Raw genomic sequence first — 25,473 nt, 5'->3', positions numbered from 1 at the left:
GAACAGATATCTCACTAGAGAGATATACAGGCGACAACTAAGCTTACAGAAAACTGATTCATATCACATGTCACTAGGGAATTACAAATTAAGACAACGAAACACCACTACACTCTTAGGAAGATGGCCCCAATCCAAACACCAACAACGTCAATGCTGGGGAAGGTATGGAGTGACAGGGGCTCTCATTCGTTGCTGGTGGGAATGCAAAATGGTACGGCCACTTTAGGGGCTTGGCGGTCCCCTACAGAACGAAACACGCCCTTATCATATGAGCCAGTATGACCCAAATGAGTTGGAAACCGATGTCCACCGCAAAAACTTGCACACAGAGGTTTACAGAAGCTTTATTCATAGCTGCCTAAACTTGGGAGCAACCGAGATGCCCTTCAGTAGGTCAGTAGATAAACACACTGGTGCATCCAGACAATGGAATATTATTCAGCGATAAAAAGAAATGAACTATTGTGAGCCACATAAAAACCATCGGGGGGGGGGGGGGCGCCTGGGTGGCGCAGTCGGTAAAGCGTCCGACTTCAGCCAGGTCACGATCTCGCGGTCCGGGAGTTCGAGCCCCGCGTCGGGCTCTGGGCTGATGGCTCGGAGCCTGGAGCCTGTTTCCGATTCTGTGTCTCCCTCTCTCTCTGCCCCTCCCCCGTTCATGCTCCGTCTCTCTCTGTCCCAAAAATAAATTAAAAAATGTTGAAAAAAAAAATTAAAAAAAAAAAAAAAACCATCGGGGGAGCCTTTGATGCATGTCGCTAAGTGAGAGAAACCATTCCTAAAAAGCTATGTACTGTATGATCCAAACTATGGAATATTCTGGAAAAGGCAAAGCTACTTTGCAAAGTGGAAAACATCACTTCTGTAGGAGACAAGGGTAAAGCAGAAAGGAGAAATCTTTTGGAGGCTGGATGTTGATGAGAGAAAAGAGTGGCACACTTTAGGACACTGTAAAATAAAACAGAACCCCCCCCGCCCCCCGCCAAGTGGAAGAAACCATAAACCTTCCCGCCATCAAGCACCCACCCATGTCCCCCCCCCCCCCCCCCCCAAAAACCAGCCAGGAAAGAAACTGCCCTCCCCTCCACTACGTGGACGGCAGAGGGAGCCCTTGAGCTATGAATCCTAGAAACCATCAACCTTGGTCTGAGAAATGCTGCAAGTATTTGGAGATAGGAAAACCATCTTGAATCAGAAATTCAAAAAGACAGGTCATGTCACAGTTTGTGCGTTCGAGGCCCGCATCGGGCTGTGTGCTGACAGCTCAGAGCCTGGAGCCTGCTTCGAATTCTGTGTCTCCCCTCTCTCTCTCCCCCTCCTCCAGTCACTCTCTCTCTCTCTCTCTCTCAAAAATAAATAAACATAGGGGCGCCTGGGTGGCGCAGTCGGTTGGGCGTCCGACTTCAGCCAGGTCGCGGTCTCGCGGTCCGTGAGTTCGAGCCCCGCGTCGGGCTCTGGGCTGATGGCTCAGAGCCTGGAGCCTGTTTCGGATTCTGTGTCTCCCTCTCTCTCTGCCCCTCCCCCGTTCGTGCTCTGTCTCTCTCTGTCCCAAAAATAAATAAACGTTGAAAAAAAAATAAAAAAAATAAATAAACATTAAAAAAAACTTTTAAAAATTTCAAAAAGAACTCCAATGATTTTTTTTAAATAGGGAAAAATAGAACAATACTGAGCTCAAGCAGGAAATGGAGAAAAAGTTTACAAGTATCCAAAGTGACAACTAAATTGAAATCTGGCCAAGGGAGAGAGTAGGCTCAAACACAGACTCAAGAAGGGGCATCTGAGAAAGGTGCCAGGACATCCAGGAAGGTGAAAAGAAGATAAAAATTTCAAAGGAGTAATAGAGACTGTGATAGAAAGAAAGGAACCGCATATATGATGCCTGTCCCTGAAAAAGAATAACAAGACAAAGGAAGAAAAATGATATTATAGATATAGTCAGAGAAAACCTGCAAAAATAAAAGAAGACCGGAATCTACATGGTCAAAGGACCCACCAGTTACCTGGAAAAACTTACTTGGAAATAATTTCTAGCGTATAGTGTATAGTTTTTAGACTTTCAGGGTAGAGAAAATACCCTCAGAACATACAAAGCAAAAAAGATGAAATGATTTATTATTTCTTTTTTAACGTTTTAATTAATGTATTTTTATTTTTTTTTTTACGTTTATTTATTTTTGAGACAGAGAGAGACAGAGCATGAACGGGGGAGGGGCAGAGAGAGAGGGAGACACAGAATCGGAAACAGGCTCCAAGCTCCGAGCCATCAGCCCAGAGCCTGACGCGGGGCTCGAACTCCCGGACCGCGAGATCGTGACCTGGCTGAAGTCGGATGCTTAACCGACTGAGCCACCCAGGCGCCCCTTATTTTCTTTTTATTAAAATTTTTTTAGTGTTTATTTATATTTTTGAGAGAGAGAGAGAGAGAGAGAGAGAGAGTGCAAGCGGGGGAGGGGCAGAGAGCGAGGGAGACACAGAATCGGAAGCAGGCTCCAGGCTCCGAGCCGTCAGCCCAGAGCCCGACGCGGGGCTCGAACCCACGGACCGCGAGATCGTGACCTGAGCTGAAGTCGGACGCTCAACCGACTGAGCCACCCAGGCGCCCCTAATGTATTTATTTTTAAAAATACTTATTTATTTTTGCAAGTGGAGGAGGGGCAGAGAGAGGGGGACGGAGGGCCGAAAGCGGGCTCTGCGCTGACACACTGAGAGCAGTGAGCCAGATGTGGGGCTCGAACTCACAGATTGCGAGATCATGACCTAAGCGGAAATCAAGAGGCGGACGCTCAACTGAGCCACCCAGGTGCCCCTTAACGTTTTTATTTATTTTTGAGAAAGAGAGAGACAGAGCGTGAGTGGGGGAGGGGCAAAGACACACACACACACACACACACAGAATCCGAAGCAGGCTCCAGGGTCCGAGCTGTCAGCACAGGACCCATGCAGGGCTTGAACTCAGGAACCCTGAGATCATGTCCTGAGCCGAAGTCAGAAGTTCAACCAACTGGGCCACCCAGGCGCCATTTATTTATTTATTTATTTTTGAGAAAGAGAGAGGGTGCAAGTGAGCGAGAGGCAGAGAGAGAGAGAGAGGGAAAGAGAGAGAGAGAAGCAGGGCTCAAGCTCACCCGATGCGGGTCTCAAACTCACCTGACGTGGGACACGAACTGGCAAACCACGAGATCGTGACTTGAGTCGAAATCAGATGCTTAATGACTGAGCCACCCAGGTGCCCAAGATCAAATAATTTAAAAGAGCAAGCTGGGGCGCCTAGTGGCTCAGTCAGTAGAGCTTGGTCGCAGGGTTGCGAGTTCGAGCCCCACGCTGGTTGTAGCGATTGCTTAAAGAAAGAAAGAAAGAAAGAAAGAAAGAAAGAAAGAAACATTTGGAAGACAAACAGAAGAGCAGGTTCATCAGGCTGGCCTCAAACTTCTCAAAGCAGTTGCAGAGCAAGACAGTGACAATGCAGCATTTTCGAGAAACTCGAACTGTATTTGCCAGCTTCTTCTGCAGTTAGATGGGGCCATGGAATGACATTATCAAAGTAGCTGCTTACTCAAGACCAGGGTGTCCAGTAATGAGATGTTTTTAGATGAGTAGCTACCAGAGGAAAGCCCCTATTGTAAAGGCTGACAGACCAAGGGTGAGGGAATCAATGTGAATAGTGAGACTTTCTGAAAATATTTATCCAAACCCTATCACTCCCGGGACCTGGGGACGTCATTACAAGGCGTGTTTGGTAGCACACTGAGCCAACAGCAAAGCGAACTTAAATCACGACTCTGTCTCATGTTTCTAGAATCTTCGACTAGGATTACTGGATCCCAGTGGTCAGTCTGAGTCCTTGAAAATCAATCTGCACTCAAAACCGGTATTCAGGAGCCCCTGGAAAGTTCTGTGTATTTCCCTTTCTCCCGAACACTGAGCGGTGTGCCCAGCTGGGGAAGTCTACCAAGAAGGCTGAGAGTGTATCCCGGTGGTGTTACAGCAGCGTGTGGCTTCATGGTTGTCCAGCTTCCTCGTCATTCAAGGGACACTGAGGCTGTGAACTGACTCGTGCCTGGAAGTTGGGTAGAAGGCTGGTGCTTTTAGCTCTTCCGTGTAAAGAACAGCGAGCGAGTTGATTTTCTTCCTGAGAAACCTACGATCCATTTGTCACCACCTGGTCAACCACTGGTCTTTCTGGTCAACCTCTCCCAAGGATCTGATTAGTAAGTAATCCCCCGTACCTGGTGTCATAACCACGATCGCTTTGCACCTTAGGGATTGCTTGCCACCACCCGAGCTCAGTCACAGCGGGTTCTGCTGCTCCCCCGAGACAAGTAAGCCCATTTCAAAGATAGTCCTTTCTACCAGCATTCAAAGACTAGAACGACAAGTCAAAAACGTTCTTTTTTAGATTTCCTATTTCTCATGAAAGATTACAATGAGCCTTCTGGGTTCAAAAGACAGTGCTTCCGAACTTTATTTTTGGGGGGGGGCGCGGTGCTGTGATCTACTGTAAGATTACATTTAACAATATGATTTGGCATATTTATTTATTTATTTATTTATTTTTAACGTTTATTTATTTTTGAGACAGAGAGAGACAGAGCATGAACAGGGGAGGGGCAGAGACAGAGGGAGACACAGAATCTGAAACAGGCTCCAGCACAGAGCCCGACGCGGGGCTCGAACTCACGGACCGTGAGATCATGACCTGAGCCGAAGTCGGACGCTTAACCGACCAAGACCCAGGCGCCCCTATATATAGGTTTTTAAAAAAAAATTTTAATGCTTATTTATTTCTGAGACACAGAGAGACAGAGCATGAGCGGGGGAGGGGCAGAGAGAGAGGGAGACACAGAATCCGAACCAGGTTCCGGGCTCTGAGCCATCAGCACAGAGCCCGACGCAGGGCTTGAACTCACGGACTGTGAGATCATGACCTGAGCGGAAGCCCCACGCTCAACCGACTGAACCCTCCAGGTGCCCCTATATATAGGTTTTGATTGAGTTATGTTGACATACAACCTTGTGCAATGTAACAATTGGACGTTGTGTTCGCAGCAAAATGTTCACCACAATGAGTCCAGGCACCACCCGTGACCATAAAAAGTTACAAAAAAGAAAATTTTTCTGACAATGTGAACTTTCAAGATTCACTCTTCACTCTTGCAGCAGCCTTCAAAAATGCACTAAGACACCATTGACTACGGTCCCCAGGCCACACACCACATCCCCGCGACCTATCCGTGTACGTATCTGTATATAGGCATCCGTATCTATTTATAAAATCAGCTTGAACTATAAGAAATAATATATTGGATACACATACTATATACTCTGCGGTTTTCCTCCAATTCTGCAGCATTTAAAATTTTTAAGTGCCGGTCATGCCCCACTGAATTGATGACTGTGACCCACAGCTTTAAAAACTCTCCTCAGAGGGGCGCCTGGGGGGCTCAGTCGGGTAGGTGTCTGACTTTGGCTCAGGTCAGGATCTCACGGTTCGTGGGTTCGAGCCCCGCGTCAGGCTCTGTGCCGACAGCTCGGAGCCTGGAGCCTGCTTCAGAATCTGTCTCCCTCTCTCTCTGCCCCTCCCCCACTCACGCTCTGTGTGTGTGTGTGTGTCTCTCTCTCTCAAACGTAAATAAACTTTAAAAATAAATTGACATAAAAAAATAAAATAGTTCACATATCCCAAGAGTTGTTTAGGCTTTTGCTATAATAGTCTGTTTCAGGCTTAGGAAAGCCTAAATGCACCTGGGCACAACGGATTTGGTTTGATGTAGATTTGCATTAGCCCGACCAGGAAATTGTTGGGAAGGCAACCGGCTGCCTTTCTTGCCACACTAAATAAGGAATATCTGGGTGATTCGTTTGACCCTTGGAGGCAAATTGCCTTTGTGGCAGGATTTCAACATTTTCTTAGGATCCTGAATGCTTAACTAGGAATAGATAAAGGAAAACAAAAAATGAGCTCATCTCAAAAATGTCCCCTAAAAAACTTGCAAGAAGCAAAAAGACCTATTATAAAGAAGTATCTGAACAGGCAAGGATCTGAAAATTCATCAAGGAGTGTTGTTTTTATTAATTTCTTTAAATGTTTATTTTTACTTTTGACAGAGAGAGAGAGAGACAGAGACAGAGCATGAACGGGGGAGGGGCAGAGAGAGAGGGAGACACAGAATCAGAAGCAGGCTCCAGGCTCTGAGCCGTCAGCACAGAGCCCGACGTGTGAGGCTCGAACTCATGGACTGAGAGATCAGGACCTGAGCCGAAGTCAGAAGCTCAACCGACTGAGCCACCCAGGCGCCCCAGGGAGTGTTGTTTTTAATGTAAAGACATCTATTTTCCCTCTAAGGGACAATGATTTAGAATGACAAAGCAGGGGCGCCTGGGTGGTTCAGTCGGTTGAGCCCTTGACTCTCGATTTCCGCTCAGGTCATGATCCCAGGGTGGTGAGATTGAGCCCCAGGTCAGGGTCATGCTGAACATAGAGCCTGTTTGGGATTCTCTCTCTCTCTCTCTCTCTCTCTCTCAAAAAAAAAAAAAAAAAAGGCCAAATTTAACCCAGTTAGTAAGTAAAAGTGCTGAGGCTACAATAGAAGTTTCCATATAAAAACCCCATCATCCATAATCCACGACCAAAACCCCGAGCTATTTACAGCCAGATCATAGCTCAGAAAAAAAAAAAAACAAGAACAAAAACAAAAAAACGTTTTTAAGGAGAGTCCTATCTCCTCCTTTCACAAAAGAAACTGGACATTTATTTCCCCTGGGAACGATTAGACCCTCCTCATGCCCCTCCCAGAAAATGTCGCCATCAGTCACAATATTTCCAGACCTTGTCCTTGTTATAATTCTGGGTCAGCGAGCACCATTTTCTCCCAAACGCGTCCCCGTCTTCAGTGCATTCGCGGTAGATAAGGCGTCTGTACCAGAAGGGAAACACGCAGTTTGCAAAGTCTACAGAGGAGAGAAGCAATTGGGATAAGAAATCTTTCTGTTTGGTACCTCCTCGTTGCCATCACACACACGCGTGCGCCCACACACACCATCCCGCTCGGCATCATCTACTCTGAAATATTGGTGGGGGATTGGGGTTTTGCTAAACGTTTTCATTTCAAGGTAACGTGGGTGAAGCCCTCATCATACGTCTTGGGGGCCTTGTGACTTCCACACTGCCAGAGATCTGCACAAACCTTATTTTCGCAATGTAATTGACCGTGGATTCCCTTCTCAGGACCCTCTGGCCGGTCTCCCCGGACTTCAGCCTTGGCGACAAAAGATCACCGCCCTGAGGTGTGCAGAGGCAAGGTACTCACCTTCTTCAGAGCAATACTTCCAACGTCCTTGGTACGTCTTAGTTAGGGAGCACCACTTGTGTTTTGCCTTGAACTTGATGCAGTCATAGAATATCCCACCTTTGTACTGGAATGGAAAGACGCACTTGCCATCTAGAGAAAACAAAGATCCTTCGTCCCTCTCTGGGAGTGGTAGTTGAGATGTTACAAAATTACTTTCATCCTCCCTTGCTTGCACCAGAATCAGAGCCCCTGCCTGAGGTTCTGGTGGGTCACGTAGTAGCAGAGCTGTTGAAACCCCTACCCCATGTCCCACTTTTCTCCACGGTATAGACATTGTTGGTGGTTTGCTTAGCATTTGACCCTAGTTCCAGAAGTCTATACTAAGGTTAGAAACATAAATTTGAGACTTATCTGTTAAACAATTTCCCCTCTGTCTTTTTTCTTTACCTTCTCACATACGTGCGTGCGCGCGCACACACACACACACACACACACACACTGTATATAGCCTGGTTTATCTCTATCCACACTTTTCTGCATATATATATATATATCTCCACCCATCCATCCATCCATCCAACATATATATAACTATACATAATATATATGTAGGGGTACACATGCACAGATTTTTTGCTCCCTCCCCAAATGAGTCACACTTTATATCCATAATTTATTTTGAGAGAGAGGGAGAGCGCACACACGAGTAGAGGAGGGGCAGAGAGAGAGGGAGACAGAGAATCTGAAGCAGGCCCTGCACTCTCAGTGCAGATAGAGCCCAATACGGGACTCGAACTCACAAACCGTGAGATCACGACCTGACCTGAAATCAAGAGTTGGATGCTCAACTGACTGAGCCACCCAGATGTCCCCATAACCTGAGTTTCTAACTCAGCATATCAGAAAAATCCTTTTCAACATATCCTCTCCCCCCCTTATTTTTAGAACTCCTGGCCTCCATTTAAGACAGCTTCCAGAACTTTATCTAGAATTGAACTCGCTCTCTTTCTTGGTTGCTTATATTTGCCCTCATGAATGACAGTCATTCTCTATCCACCCATTGACTCAAGCCAAAAACGTTATCCAACGTATCCTTTTAAAGCTTTGTAGCTCTAGCTCCTTTCTAATGCCAATTCAGAGTCTGTGATACGGATTTTGCCAAATTTATTCAATATTTCCCTTATTCAGATTGTTTATCCTCTGCGTATGAAGCTGAGGCAAGCATTCATATATGCAAATCCTTACGTATTGAAGCATCTGTTTCTACAGAATGGACTCCCCAAAGCAAGATTATTAGGTTAAAGCACATATGAATTGTTAACACTGCTGGGAGTTGTTTTCTCAAAAGGCAATAGCGACTCATCTTTCCTACCGATGTGCTCTTTTACCCGGATTTTCATTAGCAGGAGGCATTTATACAATTAAAACAATTTTTTTTCAACGTTTATTTTATTTTTGGGACAGAGAGAGACAGAGCATGAACGGGGGAGGGGCAGAGAGACAGGGAGACACAGAATCGGAAACAGGCTCCAGGCTCTGAGCTGTCAGCACAGAGCCCGACACGGGGCTCGAACTCACGGACCATGAGATCATGACCTGAGCCAAGTCGGACGCTTAACCGACCAAGCCACCCAGGTGCCCCATCCTCTGTGAATCTTAAAATCGGTTACTTTCTGTTATATTGGCAGAAATTAAAGAGTAGTGCCAGTAAAATGCCAGTAAAGTTCGGGGTGACTCTATTTCTTGTTTTTGTTTCTGTTTACAAATTGCTTATATCAAATTTTATGAAAAGAGAAAAAAGAAATGTTATCAGGAAAAACCCCACTGCTTTCCCTGTTTTTATAAAATTATAAGGAAATGTACTTTCATTGCAAAAGTCTTCTGATCAACTTACCTTTGACTTCCGGAAAGTGAGTTACAGTGTCTGAAAAAGAAAATTTGAAGCTGACATTTATTTCCCAATTCTTATGCTTTCCAGTCAAAAACATGGCATGATTCTTGTATTATTTACAACTCGCTTTGTGTTCTTCAATGTGATTTCATCATTTAAGTCCTGGAGATTTCTTGCTGATATAACTCCAAAGTGCTTTTGGTCATTGATGTAAAATGGAATGACTTCCTTTTCCACCAGTGTCTAGTTTGTTCTTACCAGTATGGAGAAGAACAACTTACTACTGTATATCTATCTTATATCCAGCCACTCTCTTCTTGAAGCTAGTAATCTTTTCTAGTTTTCCTAGGCATTCCTATAAAGTACACATTCATATAAAATAATTGTACTTGTCATTTTCTCTGGTTTATATATTATTTCCTTTTTGCAATGTCACATGTGTTAGATTCCATCATCCCCACAATGTTCACTAGTACTGGTCACAATAGGCACATCTGAGCTTTGGACAGGGGGAATGACATTGAGGTTAAGAATGTCCATTTCAGGGGCACCTGGGTGGCTCACTCAGTTCAGCGTCTGACTCTTGGTTTCTGCTCTGGTCATGATCTCATGTTTCATGGGATTGAGCCCCACACTGGGCTCTGTGCTGACAGCATGAAGCCTGCTTGGGATTCTCTCTCTCTCTCTCTCTCTCTCTCTCTCTGCCCTTCCCCTGCTCATTCTCTCTCTTTCTCAAAATGAATAAATAAGACTTAAAAAAAAACCCAAAAGAATGTTTATTTCATCATGGTTGATAATAGCTCCACAAATAGAAATTAATCCAAAAGTACCAATCACTAAGGGAATTTAAAAATAAAATATAACTTTAGGGGCACCTGGGTGGTTCAGTCAGTTAAGTGTCTGACCGTTGTTCTCAGCTCAGGTCTTGATCTCAGGGTCTTGAGTTCAAGCCCTGTATTGGGCTCCATGCTGAGCATGAAGCCTACTTAAAAAAATAAAATAAAATAAAATAAAATAAAATAAAATAAAATAAAATAAAATAAAACTTTATAATACCATGCAAGCATTAACAAAGATGAGCATAGAAATAGATAGGAAAACATTTGTACTTCATCTTTAGGTGACAAAAGGCATTCTCTATTTCATTACATCCCTTAAGACTCTATTTTTCCAAAAAAGGAAATCACATGAAATTGTATGGGATGAAAACTCAAAAATATAAACAGTAAAAAAACAATAATATTATAATTGCTTTCCTCTTCTTTTTCCTTAACTATCACAACAGGTTTTTTTCATTTCATTTATTTTAGAGAGAGAGAGAGAAAGTATGCGAGTGAGAGAGAAGGGCAGAGGGAGAGAGAATCTTAAGCAGGCTCCATGCTCAGCCCATTTCCTTAACAATTTTTTAAAGTTTATTTATGTGTTTTTTGAGAGAGAGGGGCGCAGGGAGAGAGGAGAGACAGAATCCCAAGTTGGCTCTGGGCCAGTAACAGGCTCTGAGCCACCAGCACAGAGCCTGATGCAGGGTGGGGCTCCATCCCATGAACTGTGGGATCATGACCTGAGTGGAAATCAAGAGTTAGATGCTTAATTGACTGAGCCATTAAGGTACCCCTCCTCAACTATTTTTAACATAAATTGTACTATATCTTTTTTTTTTTTTTCATGCCCAGCACAAATCCCAGCACAGGGCTCAGACTCACAACCTTGAGATCAAGGCCTGAGCTGAGATCAAGAGTTGGACCCTTAACTGACTGAGCCACTCAGGTGCCCCATACTTTATCTTATATATAAAAACATAAAATAGTAGTTTTTCATGAAAAATATAGTTTCTCACCAGGAGAAGAAGCATAATATTCAAGGACTTTACATTTTATTGCCAAATTTCAAAAGAAACTCTAATAAAAGAATTTTGATCAACTCACCTATAGCTGGTAGATTGTCATCTGAAAGACACAATTGTAAACAAATATTTATTTCACTAGATTAACCTTTAAAATAAAACGCAAATATTTTACTGAATTATATCCCAGTAAAGATAATATTTTGAAGGAAAGGCATCAAAATTTCAGTGATGCTTATTTTCAGTAGTGTCATTGTGGGTGATTTAAAAAACATTTTTTAAAAATGTTTATTTTTCAGAGAGAGACAGAGAGACAGAGCATGAGTCGGGGAGGGGCAGAAAGAGGGAGACACAGAATCTGAAGCAGGCTCCAGGCTCTGAGCTGTCAGCACAGAGCCCGATTGGGGGTGCTGAACTCACGGACTGTGAGATCATGACCTGAGCTGAATTCAGACGTTCAATCGACTGAGCCACTCAGGCGCCCCTTATTGTGGGTGATTTTAAATTTTTCCTTTTGCTTTAACTGTATTTTCCAAATAGTGTTAATGAACAGGAACAACAAAAACAATCTCTAAAACAAACAAACAAAGAATCAGGGGTGCCTGGGTGGCTCAGTCAGTTGAGCATCCAACTCTTGATTTTGGCTCAGGTCATGATCTCACCGTTTGTGGGTTTGAGCCCCGAGTTGGGCTCTGCACTGATAGCATGCAGCCTGTTTGGGATTCTCCCTCTCTCTCTCTCTCTCTTTCTCAAAAATAAATAAAATAAAAATTAAAAAAATAAGTAGGCAAAAATAAATGACTTACTTTTTCCATACCTTCCTACAAAAATAAACCACAATATAGGAGGGAAAACATGTTTTACACCTTCACTGTTCTTTTCTGTTTTGTTTTATTCTATTTCTTTTTAGTACTATCTGAAAGGTACCATTGGAAGCAAACATTTACTCATCTGTCCTTGGCTTTTAGAATAAGATCAAATTAGTTTTAGCATCTGTTAAGGAAAGGTCTTTGCAGGTCAAAGTCACAGGTTTGTTATGAGGGTTGAATAAAAACATACATCCGGGCTCTGCACAGTATGTGTCACATAGCAAGCATGTACCATACGGCAACTCTTTTATTGCAGAAAGGATTTCTTTCCTTACGATAATCGTTATTATTTTCTCCCTGATGAGGTTCAAGTTTGCAATTAATTTTCACAATCAATAGAGAACTTATATCCACTAGAAACTGCTCCAGAATTCCAGTTTAGGAGACTCTGGTATCGGGCAAGTATTGAAATTACAAGAAATCTCGGGGCACCTGGGTGGCTCAGTCGGTTAAACGTCCGACTTCAGCCAGGTCACGATCTCGCGGTGTATGAGTTCGAGCCCCGAGTCAGGCTCTGGGCTGACGGCTCAGAGTCTGGAGCCTGCTTCCGATTCTGTGTCTCCCTCTCTCTCTGCCCCTCCCCCGTTCATGCTCTGTCTCTCTCTGTCCCAAAAATAAATAAACGTTGAAAAAAAGAAAAAAAAAAGAAATTACAAGAAATGTCACAGAAAGTGCTAGGGCGTTTCATAATAAACGGATTGTCTGTTGTGCGCAGATCTTCAACTGCTCTTTTCTGAGATCGGAACAGAGACAGGATCTCAGTGGATGTGTTTTTGCCTGTAACCGTTGAACTGGCAACCTGTATAAAACATGAAACTTTTTTTTTTTTTTCTGGGAGCAGGAAACATGGCATAAAGAAGGCAATGAGAGATGACTTACTTTTTCACACTTATCACCAGGAAGGATTCCAGTTGGAGGACACATTCAGAATATAAATTGACAGTGAAGAGATGTGGCTAAAGAAATATGCTTTCTCAGAACCTCTAGCTCAGTTGTCCCCAGCTAGCTGTGTGACTCTGGGGACACGACTCAACCCCCCTGTGCCTCAGATTCTCTTCTATAAAATGAGGGCGCTAATTGTACCTACCTCACGGACTTGTTATGAGGACCATATGTATTATGCATATCAAGCACCCAGCACACCATTCGGCTTAACATTAGAAATTCTGTCTGCCCTCCACGGGGGAGAGGACATTGACAATTCTTTTGAGTCTGTGGGAACGTTTCCATAATACAACGGGTTAAAGATTTTTAAAAGAAAACCTGACCTAATCATAACAGCAAAGAATTATGGAGAACTCGCACTGGGAATGTAAAATAGTGCAGCTGCTATGGAAAATGGAAAACAGTAGGGAGGTTGCTCAAAAAATTAAAAATAGAATGGCCATGTGATCTCGCGATCTCATTTCTTTTTTTTTTAACGTTTATTTTTTGAGAGACAGAGAGAGGCAGAGCACAAGTGGGGGAGGGGCAGAGAGAGAGAGGGAGACACAGAATCCAAAGCGGGCTCCGGGCTCTGAGCCATCAGTACAGAGCCCGACGCGCGGGACTCGGGACTCGGGACTCGAATCCACCAGCCATGAGATCATGACCTGAGCTGAGGCTGGAGGGTTAGCCGACTGAGCCACCCAGGCACCCCAGGCAACCCCCTTCTCAACCTCGCCCATTCTGGGTGGCATCCCTGGAGTGTTGGGGGCAACAAGAATCATTCTCCTCCTGTTCCAGAGCAGCCGAGGCTCAGAACCTTGTCTAAGGTCACAGATGAAACTCAGGCTGGAGCCAGAGAGGGCAAGTGGTGGTGGCGGGGTGGGGGTGGGGGGTGGTGGCGAGGGGGACTTTGGAGCCCCTTGCAGGAGGGAGGTAGAACACAGGAGGGTGGGAGGGTGCTCAGCCCTCAGCCAGTAGGGGGCCTCCAGGAGCGCCCGACTATCATTCCACCTCACCCCGATAAAATAATAAAGGCTCCCTTTATAATAATAATTTTATATTTATATTTATATTTAATAAATAATTATTTATAATAATAAATGCAAGATTCGTATTTTAGTGCAAACCTTTGCTAAGGGGCGCCTGGGTGGCTCAGTCGGTTCAGCCTCCTACTCTTGGTTTCGGCTCAGGCCATGGTCTCACGGTTCCGTGGGCTCGAGCCCTGCATCAGGCTCTGTGCCGTCCTCCCAAAAGGGACCCCAGTGTCACCTAATCCCTGAGTGCACCCCAACGGCTTGTAACCGCGGGGAAATTACACTTCGTGCATGGCAAATTTCTAGTCCTGGAATAAGGTCACTCAACCGAGCCCTCTGTGAAGCCTCGCCAGGTCAATCACATCTCCGTTCTCGTGCGGGGCATGCGGGGAGTGGGGGGAGGGGTATGCTCGTAGGGCTCATCTGTCTCCTGTCTTCCCACTAGCCAGGAGCATGAATGGAGGCACTCCCGCCACTTAATGTCTGCACCATCCCGTGTGCCTGGCGGGATCCGAACCACCCATCTCATTCCTTCTAAGATGCTAAAACGCAATGCTTTTTCCTGGTTCGTCTCTGGAATCAGAGTGCCCCTTATTTCCGATGGCATCTTGTCCGCAGGCCGGGTTGCCGTGGGGACGTGGTCATTGTGCCCACAGTAGCCAATGTGGGTCATTGTGCCTATGACAGTAGCCAAAGGGCAGAGTCAACACTTGTAGCCTGCGTGTCAGGGGCTCAAAAGAACCCCCTAGAGACAACCACGGGGCCCTCCTAGCCTCCGGGAAACAGATACTTGCGAAGGGAGATGGACAGTGTGAGTAAACATTTCCAAAGGCTCAGAAGTAGACTTAGCACCACGTTAAGTGGAAACACCAGCTAAGGTGCCCAGAACAGATGGGTCTTCATTCTTACGCGCATTCTTCTGAGAAGTGTTACAATCACCAAGACTCTGGACGGCATCCAGACAGTGGGAAAATGTGATGTTGGTAATTCAGGAGGCCCGGCACCAAAAGGGGAGAAATTTTAGGACCGTCTTAGCCAGCTTCTTGTGCTTATGTTTTCTTTTTCTCATGTACCCACAAAAGTGATATCTCATAAAAAATCCACGTCTGAGACAAAAGTGTTATTTTCCCAGCAGCATAAAACGAACATTCTAACAGATAAGAAAGCAGTGGTAGGGGCCCCCGGGGTGGCTCAGTCGGTTGAGCATCTGACTTTGGCTCAGGTCATGATCTCGCGGTTCGTGTGTTCGAACTCCACGTCGGGCTCTGTGTTGACAGCTCGGAGCCTGGAGCCTTGCTTTGGATTCTGTGTCTCCCTCTCTCTATCTCTCTCTCTGCACCTCCCCTGCTCGCTCTGTGTCTCTTTCTCTCAAAAATAAATAAAAACATTAAAAAAAAAAAGAAAAGAAAGCAGTGGTCATGGTCACACTGAGGACATCTTGTTCTAAAAAAATATTTATCCATGCTGCATTTGATTTATGTTTCAGGGCAAAGATGTCCTGAAGAATACTTACAAATAGGACATGCAACACCATCACTTTTTTTTTTGCCATTTTGCAAAAACAAAAAAAAAATTGTTTCACAACTACGTGTAACCCCCATGAAATGTGTAAGAAATGCATCCATAATGAAGTTTCTTATTGTGTTATTTACGACTGTTGAAGGCCACAGGATTTTGGTAAAGGGTTAAAACAGACTTGCCAAAACTCAGTTCCATTTTCAAAGACGCTAATAAGGCACTTAAAATATTTTAATGCTTATTTATTTTTGAGAGAGAGAGAGAGAGAGACAGAGCACGAGCAGGGGAGCGGCAGAGAGAGAGGGAGAGACAGAATCGGAAGTAGGCTCCAGGCTCTGAGCTGTCAGCACAGAGCCCGATGTGGGGCTCGAACCCACAAACTGTGAGATCATGACCTGAGCCGGTCGGGCGCCCAACCGATTGAGCCCCCCAGGCGCCCCAAGACTTGGTTTTTAAATGTCCACCCTGATGCTGGAACATTGCTACTCACCTTCATAGTCTTGACCAAACACACTGTGAAGCCAGCAGACCCAGAGCAGCAAAAACACCACGTGCAGGACCATGTTCCTCCTCTCAGGGACTGCTGGTTGACCAGCTCATCCTCAGGATTTTAGAGCCCCAACCACTGCTCGTCCCTCCTCCTTCTCCTCCCCCTCTTTTTCTCCAGCATCCCCAGACTCCTCCTTCTCTCCTCCTCTTCCTTAAATTTTTTAAAATGTTTATTTATTTTTTTGACAGAGAGAGAGACAGAGCATGAGTGGGGGAGGGGCAGAGAGAGAGGAAGACACAGAATCCGAAGCAGGCTCCAGGCTCTGAGCCATCAGCACAGAGCCTGACGCAGGGCTCGAACCCATGGGCAGCGAGATCATGACCTGACCCGAAGCCGGATGCTCAACTGGCTGAACCACCCAGGTGCCCCTCCTCTTCCTTGTCATAAGGTCCCCTTCCCTTCTCAGCCCCCCTCCTCCTTCCCTCTCACTCTTCTTCACCTCCCCCCCCACCTCTCTGCCTCGCATAGAAGGAAATGCAGAAAAAGAAATACACAAGGATTAGGAGAGTCACGACAAGGAATTTCAAGTTGTTTCCACAGCCACAACCATCCAGGACCCAGAAGCAGTATAGACTTATCCAAGTCTTGGATCTTACATAGGTCTTATATGGGTCTTTGAAAGCCAGGCCCAAGGACTCCACCGGAGAGGCCCAGGGAGGCTGTTTAGAGATGTAGATTTGCTCCCAGATACAAGCATCCCTGCGCACGCCCCATGAACCTTTGGTGCGGGATTCTGCTCTCTGGAGGGCCATGGAGATCCACCCAATGGGCCACAGTTGGCTTTGCAATTCCGAGGAATAAGCAACGCCATGTGTACGGGTTCCCTACAGTTCACAGCTCTGAAAAGTAAGACTGAATTCTGAAACACAGGCTCCGGTAGTCTCTATTAATATCCTTTTTAGAAAATGTTTATATATTTATTTTTGAGAGAGAGAGAGAGAGAGAATGAACAGGAGAGGGACCGAGAGAGAGAATCCCAAGCAGGCTCCCAGCTGTCAGCACAGAGCCCAATGTGGGGCTTGAACTCACAAACCATGAGATCATGACCTGAGCCGAAACCAAGAGTCAGACTAACCAACTGAGCCAACCAGGCACCCCTTCATTAATATTTTAAGTTGAAAGTACATCCATCACGTTGCCTCCTTTCTACTCATCAGTAAAGACGAGGATTTCCTTTGGAACAAATGACAAAAGAAAGGCTTGGCCTCAAATGACAGCCACCAAAATGTCAAGAGCCAGCAAATCAGAGGCTCTTAACTGGTGGCTTCTGCTGTTGCACAATAGATTTTATGTTCATTTCTCAAAAATTTTAAAGACTCTAAAAAAAAGCAATCTCTGCACCCAGTGTGGGGCTCCAACTCACAACCCTGAGGTCAAGAGTCACTCGCTCCACCATCCGAGCCAACCAGGCTGCCCTGGGTGGCTCAGTCGGTTAAGCGTCCGACTTCGGCTCAGGTCATGATCTTGCTGTCCATGGGTTCGAGCCCCGCGTTGGGCTTTGTGCTGACAGCTCCGAGCCTTCAGCCTGCTTCGGATTCTGTGTCTTCCTCTCTCTCTGCCCCTCCCCCCGCTTGTGCTCTCTCACTCTCGCTCTCAAAAATACAGAAACATAAAAAAAAATAAGTGAAATAAAAACCTACTCAAGAGCTTTGAATTCCAATTCTAATTGGGAACAGTTGTTGCTTTTGCTTATTTCTAACACTGGTGTCTGCATACACTGCTTCCTACAGTCACTTGAGAAAGTTTATCCCCAAATCTTGGATCGACAGATGTTCCCGTGGAACAATGCAGTTGGCATCTGGGGATTCCTATCGGCATCCACACACTTATTTCATGAAAACCACTCTCTCTTCTTCCTGGGACTTGAAACTGTACATTTCCCTCCAAGAAATACTTCCAATCTCGGAGCACAGCAATTTGTCACATCCTCGCCTCTGTTGTACCCGGATGACCGTCTCTGCAAGGTGGTGGCAGCCGTGGGTGGTTTTCCTTTTGTGATCCAGGGAGCCAGGAGATACTGTGTCCAGTGTCTTTGTTTTGTATGTAGCCTGCAAACGTGCAATAACCACTTCGTCTCCTTTTTGGAACATCTTTCAGCAAAATATGATAAGGCAGTTCTAGAATATGTTCCACAACATAGTGGTTGGTCTTTGGCACACTATTGTTTTGCTAAGAGAGTCAGTACTTAAAAAAATTTTTTTTTATTATTATGTTTATTGATTTTGAGGGGGGTGGGCAGAGAGAGAGGGAGGCACAGAATCCGAAGCAGCCTCCAGGCTCCAAGCTGTCAGCACAGAGCCTGACACGGGGCTCGAACTCACAGATTGTGAGCTCATGCCCTGAGTCAAAGTCAGACACTTAACCGAGTGAGCCACCCAGGCGCCCCTGAAAGTTCTTAATAACTAATTTTTTATACAAAACTAATGGCTTTCCAGATTCTTTCTCTCAGGTCTCTCTCTCTTCTCTACCCCTCTCATGCTCTCTCTCTCCCAAAAATAAATTTTAAAAAACATTAAAAAAGAGGGGAGATCTCGGGGCGCCTGGGTGGCGCAGTCGGTTAAGCGTCCGACTTCAGCCAGGTCACGATCTCGCGGTCCGTGAGTTCGAGCCCCGCGTCAGGCTCTGGGCTGATGGCTCGGAGCCTGGAGCCTGTTTCTGATTCTGTGTCTCCCTCTCTCTCTGCCCCTCCCCCGTTCATGCTCTGTCTCTCTCTGTCCCAAAAATAAAAAATAAACGTTGAAAAAAAAATTAAAAAAAAAAAGAGGGGAGATCTCATGTTGAGTGTTCTTACACACAAAGCAAACACAAATACAAAAACAAACAGAAAGAGACAGGAGGGAGCTTTTGGAGGTGATGTCATTACCTAGATTGTCGTGATGGTTTCACAGGTATATGCATATCTCCAAACTTGTAATCGCACAGTAAACTATGCCCAATTCTACCTCAATAAAGCTGTTAAAAAAATACAAATGCTAATAGGTCTAGGCTGGAACCCGGGAGTCTGTATTCTTAAAAGCTCCCTGGTGATTCCAATACACATTCCTATTTTATTTTTTTTAAATTTTTTTTTTCAACGTTTATTTATTTTTGTGACAGAGAGAGACAGAGCATGAACGGGGGAGGGGCAGAGAGAGAGGGAGACACAGAATCGAAACAGGCTCCAGGCTCTGAGCCATCAGCCCAGAGCCTGACGCGGGGCTCGAACTCACGGACCGCGAGATCGTGACCTGGCTGACGTCGGACGCTTAGCCGACTGCGCCACCCAGGCGCCCCACACATTCCTATTTTAAAATAAATAGGTTGAGGGGCGTCTGGGTGGCTCAACTGGTTGAGAGTCTGATTTTGGCTCTGGTCATGATCCCAGGGTTGCAGGATCGAGTGCCACGTTGGGCTGCATGGAGCCTGCTTCAGATTCTTTCTCTCTGCCTCTTTCCCCACCACTCATGCATGTGCTCTCTTTCTAAAAAAAATAAAAATTAAAGGGGCGGCTGGGTGGCTCAGTCGGTTGAGCTTCTGACTTTGGCTCAGGTCATGATCTCGTGGTCCGTGAGTTTGAGCCCTGCATTGGGCTCTGTGCTGACAGCTCAGGGCCTGGAGCCTGCTTCAGATTCTGTGTCTCCTTTCTCTACCCCGCCCCACTCATGCTTTGTCTTTCTCAAAAATAAACATTGAAAAAAATTAGAAAAAAAATAAAAACATAAAAATTTAAAAAATAAGGAGCGGTTGAGGAAGAAAGAGAGTCAGGCTGATGGACTAAGAAAAAAGAGAAAGAGGAGGGGCAGAGCCACATGCACATATTTATGGACACACATAGACACTAACACATACATGCCCATAAGTATATACATATGTATGCATACATAGTGAGACATCCAGGTCAGAATGACACACAGAGAGAGAACAAACCCAGAGACCCAGGGAGATAAAGAAGAGGAAAAAGCAGACAGGGTGGGAAGAAAAAGGGAGAGGGGGAAGAAAGATGGTACAAGAGGTTGGGAGAGAGTGGATCTCCAAGACACAGAGAAAGAAGGACAGATGGAGACAGAGACAGGAAGTAGATGATAGGAAGGAGGCAGAGACAGGAAGTAGATGACAGGAAGGAAGCAGAGACAGGAAGTAGATGACAGGAAGCAGGCACAGACAGGAAGTAGATGACAGGAAGCAGGCACAGACAGGAAGTAGATGATAGGAAGGAGGCTGCCAAGCCAGGAAACAAAGACCTCAAAGCCTCTTATCTAGAAAACTCCCAAACCTATGCAATGAGAAACTGACACCAAAATGACAATAAAATGAGACCCCAATCTCAGCTGCTCCAAGTCCCACTGTCCCCGCCTGCTTGCTATATGGCTTTTGGCAAGTCCCTGGGCACATCTGTGCCTCCATTTCCTCATCTGTAAAACCAAGGAGTCCTACCTGTGATCAATTGCAATATTTGGTAAATCTCTATGGTGTCAATCCTGAAAGATACCAGGACAGGGCTGTGGACTTCTTACAGAGTTTTCAGAATGGTAGGATAGAATTTAAAAATGAGGAAAAATTCGGGGCGCCTGGGTGGCTCAGTCGGTTAAGCGTCTAACTCTTGATTTTGGCTCAGGTCACGATCTCACCATTTGTGAGTTTGAGCCCCACGTCAGGCTCCGCGCTGACAGTGCTTGAGATTCTCTCTCTCCCTCTCTCTCTGCCCCTCCCCTGTGTGCTCTCTCTCTCTCTCTCTCTCTCAAAATAAATAAATAAACTTTTAGAGACACCTGGATGGCTCAGTGGGTTGAGTGACTGACTTTGGCTCAGATCATGATCTCACTGTTTGTGAGTTCAAGCCCTGCATGGGGCTCTGTGCTGATAGCTCAGAACCTGGAGCCCACTTCAGATTCTGTGTCTCCCTCTCCGCCCCTCCCCCACTCACTCAAAAACAAATAAACATTAACAGAAATAAAACATGAACAAATAAACTTCTTAAAAATGAGGAAAGATTAGACGACGTGTTTCAGAGAGCTGGTGTTTTTGATTCTCCCACGCTTTCTTTCTCACTGGAAAATTGTAAGGCTTTTCGTTTTTCATTATTCAGGTAAAACCTATCCACTTCCTGGTAGCCTCATATCCAGGGGCACTTTCTTCTCTGTTCATTAATATTCTTGCCCATGACCCCGTCCCTGAAAGATCCCATTAATAAACACATGATTGAATTTTATGGGCCTCATGGATATGCATGAGCTCATCTTGAGGCATCATTAACCATGGGGCTATTTCATCCAAATCACCCTGATTGTAATCACTTGCAGAAAACCCTCTTTGGGGAAGCTGCGGTGTCTTCCTACCGACAGGTTGGGGCCAGAACAGTCGGGCCAATCCCCGAATAATCCAGAGATTTGGTGAGCAGAACCTTAAAGAGGGCTCGTGGAGACAGCTAGGGCCAAGAAGGACTCTCTCAAAGGTACACCTCAACCTAGAAACTTGGGAGGGGTGTGAGAGGCGGGACCTGGGAGCTCCCACAGCAAGGAAGGAAGGTTTAGAACAGCATTGTCCCCTGGAGAAAATAAAACGTAAGCCATAAATATCATTGTAAGTTTCATAGTAGCCACATTAAAAAAAAAGAGTAAGAACAGGTGCAGTTTATTTTAATGATGTATTTCGTTGAACCATGATAGCCAAAATACTATCATTTCACATATGATCAACACACAAAAAAATTAGTGAGATAATCACATTCTTTGCTTTTCCATACTTCCTCTTCAGATCCCAGTATTTTATGCTTACAACATGGGGCAATGAGAACTCACCACATTTCCAGTGCTCAAGAGTCATAGTGGCTGGTGGCCGCCATACTGGAAGGTGCAGTTATGGAGCTCTGTGAAAGAAAGGCCAGGGAAAGTGGGGAAGGAGGCTGTGGGGGCAGATTCCTTTCTCTGTAGAAACTCAAAGGCGTAGGTGAAGCCAGACCGTCTGACCAATGTAATGCTATGGAAGGCTGCCTGTACCCCAACTTTGGGGGGAAAAGAGATGGAAGAAAAGAGAACTAACCTGGACAAACTGCCTATTAAATTCCTGGTAGTCAGCTACTATCTTCATGGTCCCATGAATATTTTTTGGCACCATTCCTCTAAGGTAAGGTTCACTCTGCCTGTTTCATGAAGGAGAAAGCTGAGATTCAGAGATCTTCCTGAGGTCCTGTCATTGCTCCCTCCAAAGACAGCCTGAATGCATAATAGAAGAGGTGCACTTGCATGTTTGTGAGGGGGTCTCACACTGAGGTTTTGTTTCACACTTGGAGACATCTGCTGCCAAGGAGCAGAAGGACTCAGTATTTTCAAGCCACACTAAACTCCAAATGCCTAGGCCCATGAGCTCCTATAATTCCCACAATATCTTCCATAGTTGGATTTTTATCTCCACTTCACAGATGAGAACTTGAAAACTGGAAATTGGAGAGGTGAAATGACCTTCCCAAGGCCACCCAGCAGATAAATGGGAGAGGTAGAGTTTGAACCTGGGTTGGTTGGGTGCCATTCTCTTCTCATGGCTCCATTGTGACATTTTTTGCTGATGAGAATCAGTGAGTTGAGGCTGTGGGCTAAGCTGCCTCCTGGTGACCCTCTCAGCACCTTCATACTACCTGGTGTGGCTGTTCTCACTTCCCATGTTGGGTGATAGATATTTGTGCCTATGTCCCATCTCTGACTGTTGAAGCCAGAAATAATGTCCACTTCCTCTTAGTAGTTGCCCCAGTTCTATATGGATGGCAAGGTTCTAGAATACTTATTGGATGGATAGACAAAAAGTGGATGGTGGAAGAATGGATGGATGGATAGAAGGATGGAAGGAAGGAAGGCTGGATGAAAAGATGGATGATGGGTCAAAAGATGGATGGATGGATGGATGGATGGAAGAATGGATGGATGGATGGACAGACGGATGGAAGTATGGATGGATGGGTGACAGAAAGATAGATGAAAACAATATTAACAATGAAGAATATTCTTAAGCAAGGAAAGCATTTACTAGAAGATAACATTTTCCGAAAAGTTTGGAGGACGATAAATAACAAAAAGTAAAGGAAAGAAGAAAATCAGAACATTTCCAAGATAAGTTTACTTAATGAATTAATTACTGAGAGCCTAGCATGGTGAAGAGAAGACTGGATGTTACTATCATCATCATCAATATTATCAGTCCTCACCATCCTTAGCATTAATGGCCAACATTTATTGTGATCTTCCTTTATAGCAGACACCGTACTAAGTATTTTATATCTTTTGTTTAATTTGGTCCTTCCAACAAATGCGTAGAATAGGTATGATTCCCATTTTATGGATGAGTAAGCTGTTAAGCGCCTTGCATAATTATTGTTTTTAATTGTGAAATCGTGTACACCTATGGAGAAAAATTCAAATAGGGAGTCTTGCAATTATCCTTGATTGTTCATTCCCACTTCTCAGAGATCTTACCAGCCAACAATCTTGTGACAGTGGCAGGATGCCAGCCCCAACTACCCCACGGCCCAGGACAAAAGGTCCTCCACAGCATTTGAATGTGCCAGTGATCAAGGAATGACCTGGTCCTCACTTGAATGTTCCAGACGTGGGTGTCTGGCTGTTGAGGTTCACTTCACAGTTCAGTCATTGTCTTGAACCACCCCCAAATATTTTCTATTAATATCCATGGCTTGATCCAAGTAGGCTCATTAACATTCCAGAATATCGGTCCTTATCAACTTCTTACATTTGCACGGTGTCCTTCGTGGCACAAACTAGCAAACCATGTAGATACCTGGGGGGGAAGCATCCAGGTGGAGGGAAGAGCAAGTGTAAAGGCCCTGAGGTGTAAGTTAGCTCAGCCTGTGCTGGAAACAGCGAAGAGCCTAGTGTAGCTGGGGCAGATCAAGGGAGTGATAAGGAATGAGCTTTGAGGGGAAGGCCGCGGTATGGACTGTGGATTGTGTTATAAAAGTGACAGAGAAGTGTGTGGGAGTTGATGGATGCCACTTGTCCCCATTTTGATCTCTCCAGTGGCTTCTGTTTGCGTTTAGAATCTAAGGAAGGCTCTGTAGGGGTCCAGCGCCATCTGCCTCGCCAAGTACCTCTTGGGCCTCGCTCCTCCCTGCTCGCACCTGTTCTGGTTGTTGTTTAAATACATGTCAGCTTTTTCTCTCATCTTGCCTCTCCTGCCCAGATGAGCCACCAAACCCCCTCCCCTGGTTCCCCTCACACCTACATCCCACTCTTCCTGAGGGTCTGTTTACAAGTCATTTGCTTGGAAGAGCCTTGCCGGCCTCCTGTCACCTTGCCCCAGTTACTCTTTGTCTGTAGCCTTGGTCCTTCCCCTTCGTCACCATGATCATGAGTAAGAGACACATGCTTGTCTCTGGTTTATTCCCTTTCTGTCTGTCTCCTTCGTAGGCAGCCCAGCCCCATGAAGGCAGGGGCAAGGCCTGTCTCCCACTCTGCTGTCTCTCATCCCCTAACCCTGCAGCCCACGCATTGTACAAGCTCAGGAAATATTTGTTTCTGAATGAATGCTTGAAAGCAAACACCAAGACCCCTGTGGACAGGACAGGGGAGAGCCTGGAGGCCAGGACATCGGTGATGGAAAGTGACAACCATCTGGGGGATAGAAGGTGAAAGCCTGAGTTTGCAGGAGCAGGAGAGACAGAGAGAAGGTGATGCGTTCACGAAGCCATTCGGGAAGCAGAAGCCACAGGGTTTGATGACTGATAGGATGTTAGAGAGGAGAAAGCTTTACTGTTGGGGTGACAAATTGGGGGGTGGGGAAGAGCATTGTCTTAGCATTTATTTTCCGTGGTTCTGAAGGCTGGGAAGTCCAAGACTGTAGTACCCACAGATTCAGGGTCTGGTAAAAACCCACTTCCTGGTAGACAACCATCTTCTCACTGTGTCCTCACGTGGCAGAAGGGGCGAGGGGGCTCTTTGAGGTCTCTTTTACAAGGGCACTAGCCCCACTCATAACGTGTCACCCTCATAACCTAATCACTCCCAAAGACCCCACCTCCTAATGCCAATACCTTGGAGGTTAGGATTCCAACATATGAATTTGGGGGAGACACTTGAGCATCTGCCTCTTGATTTCAGCTCAGGTCATGATCCCAGGGTCATGGGATTGAGTCCCTCATTGGGTTCTGCACTGAGTGTGGAGCCTGCTTAAGATTCTCTCTCTCCCTCTGCCCGTGTTCCCAGCTCTCACTCTCTCTCTCTCTCAAATTAAAAAAAAGGGGAGAATAAAATAGAATTTGACATTCAGAAGTTTGCCTGGAGAGTTCTGGTATGAACAAGGATTTGGGTGGACATTTCTGGACTACTTAGACAGTGTCCCACAGCAGCTGAGAGCCCAGTCTCTGGTGTTGGGTTGTTGGGGTTCAGCTAAAAGCCCCAGCACTTATGAAGTTTGTGATCCTCAGCAAGATGCTTAAGCTTTCTGTGCCTCAACTTCCCCAAATTCGTAATGGGGGTTATATTAGTACCTCCCTCTTTGGGCTACTGTCAGGATCATAACGAATTTAGAATAGTGTATAGCACTCAATGAGTATTACCTGTT

General features: G+C 45.4%; 1 protein-coding gene across 1 annotated transcript; it reads right to left on the bottom strand.

The window, feature by feature from the left end:
- Nucleotides 1-6,811: 6,811 nt before the first annotated feature.
- Nucleotides 6,812-15,940, bottom strand: BSPH1 (binder of sperm protein homolog 1). The gene is made up of 4 exons (XM_047079089.1): nt 15,868-15,940; nt 9,190-9,219; nt 7,314-7,445; nt 6,812-6,954 (listed from the first exon to the last, which is right to left on the bottom strand). Exons 1-4 carry the CDS (start codon nt 15,938-15,940, stop codon nt 6,812-6,814), a joined length of 378 nt encoding a protein of 125 aa, XP_046935045.1.
- Nucleotides 15,941-25,473: the final 9,533 nt, after the last annotated feature.

This window comes from Lynx rufus, unplaced genomic scaffold (assembly GCF_022079265.1).
Source record: "Lynx rufus isolate CCGP_SWC_20201006 ecotype Redwood Valley unplaced genomic scaffold, mLynRuf1.p SCAF_16, whole genome shotgun sequence".
Lineage (NCBI taxonomy): Eukaryota > Metazoa > Chordata > Mammalia > Carnivora > Felidae > Lynx > Lynx rufus.
This window is presented reverse-complemented; position numbering and strand designations above follow the sequence as displayed.

Excerpts from the sequence above, each read along its gene's own strand:
- BSPH1 (XM_047079089.1), bottom strand. The coding sequence starts at position 15,940 with ATGGTCCTGCACGTGGTGTTTTTGCTGCTCTGGGTCTGCTGGCTTCAC. Across the intron at positions 9,220-15,867 it reads GTTTGGTCAAGACTATGAAG|ACACTGTAACTCACTTTCCG; the intron begins GTGAGTAGCAAT and ends TTTCTTTTTCAG. Across the intron at positions 6,955-7,313 it reads GAAGTATTGCTCTGAAGAAG|ACTTTGCAAACTGCGTGTTT; the intron begins GTGAGTACCTTG and ends TCTCCTCTGTAG.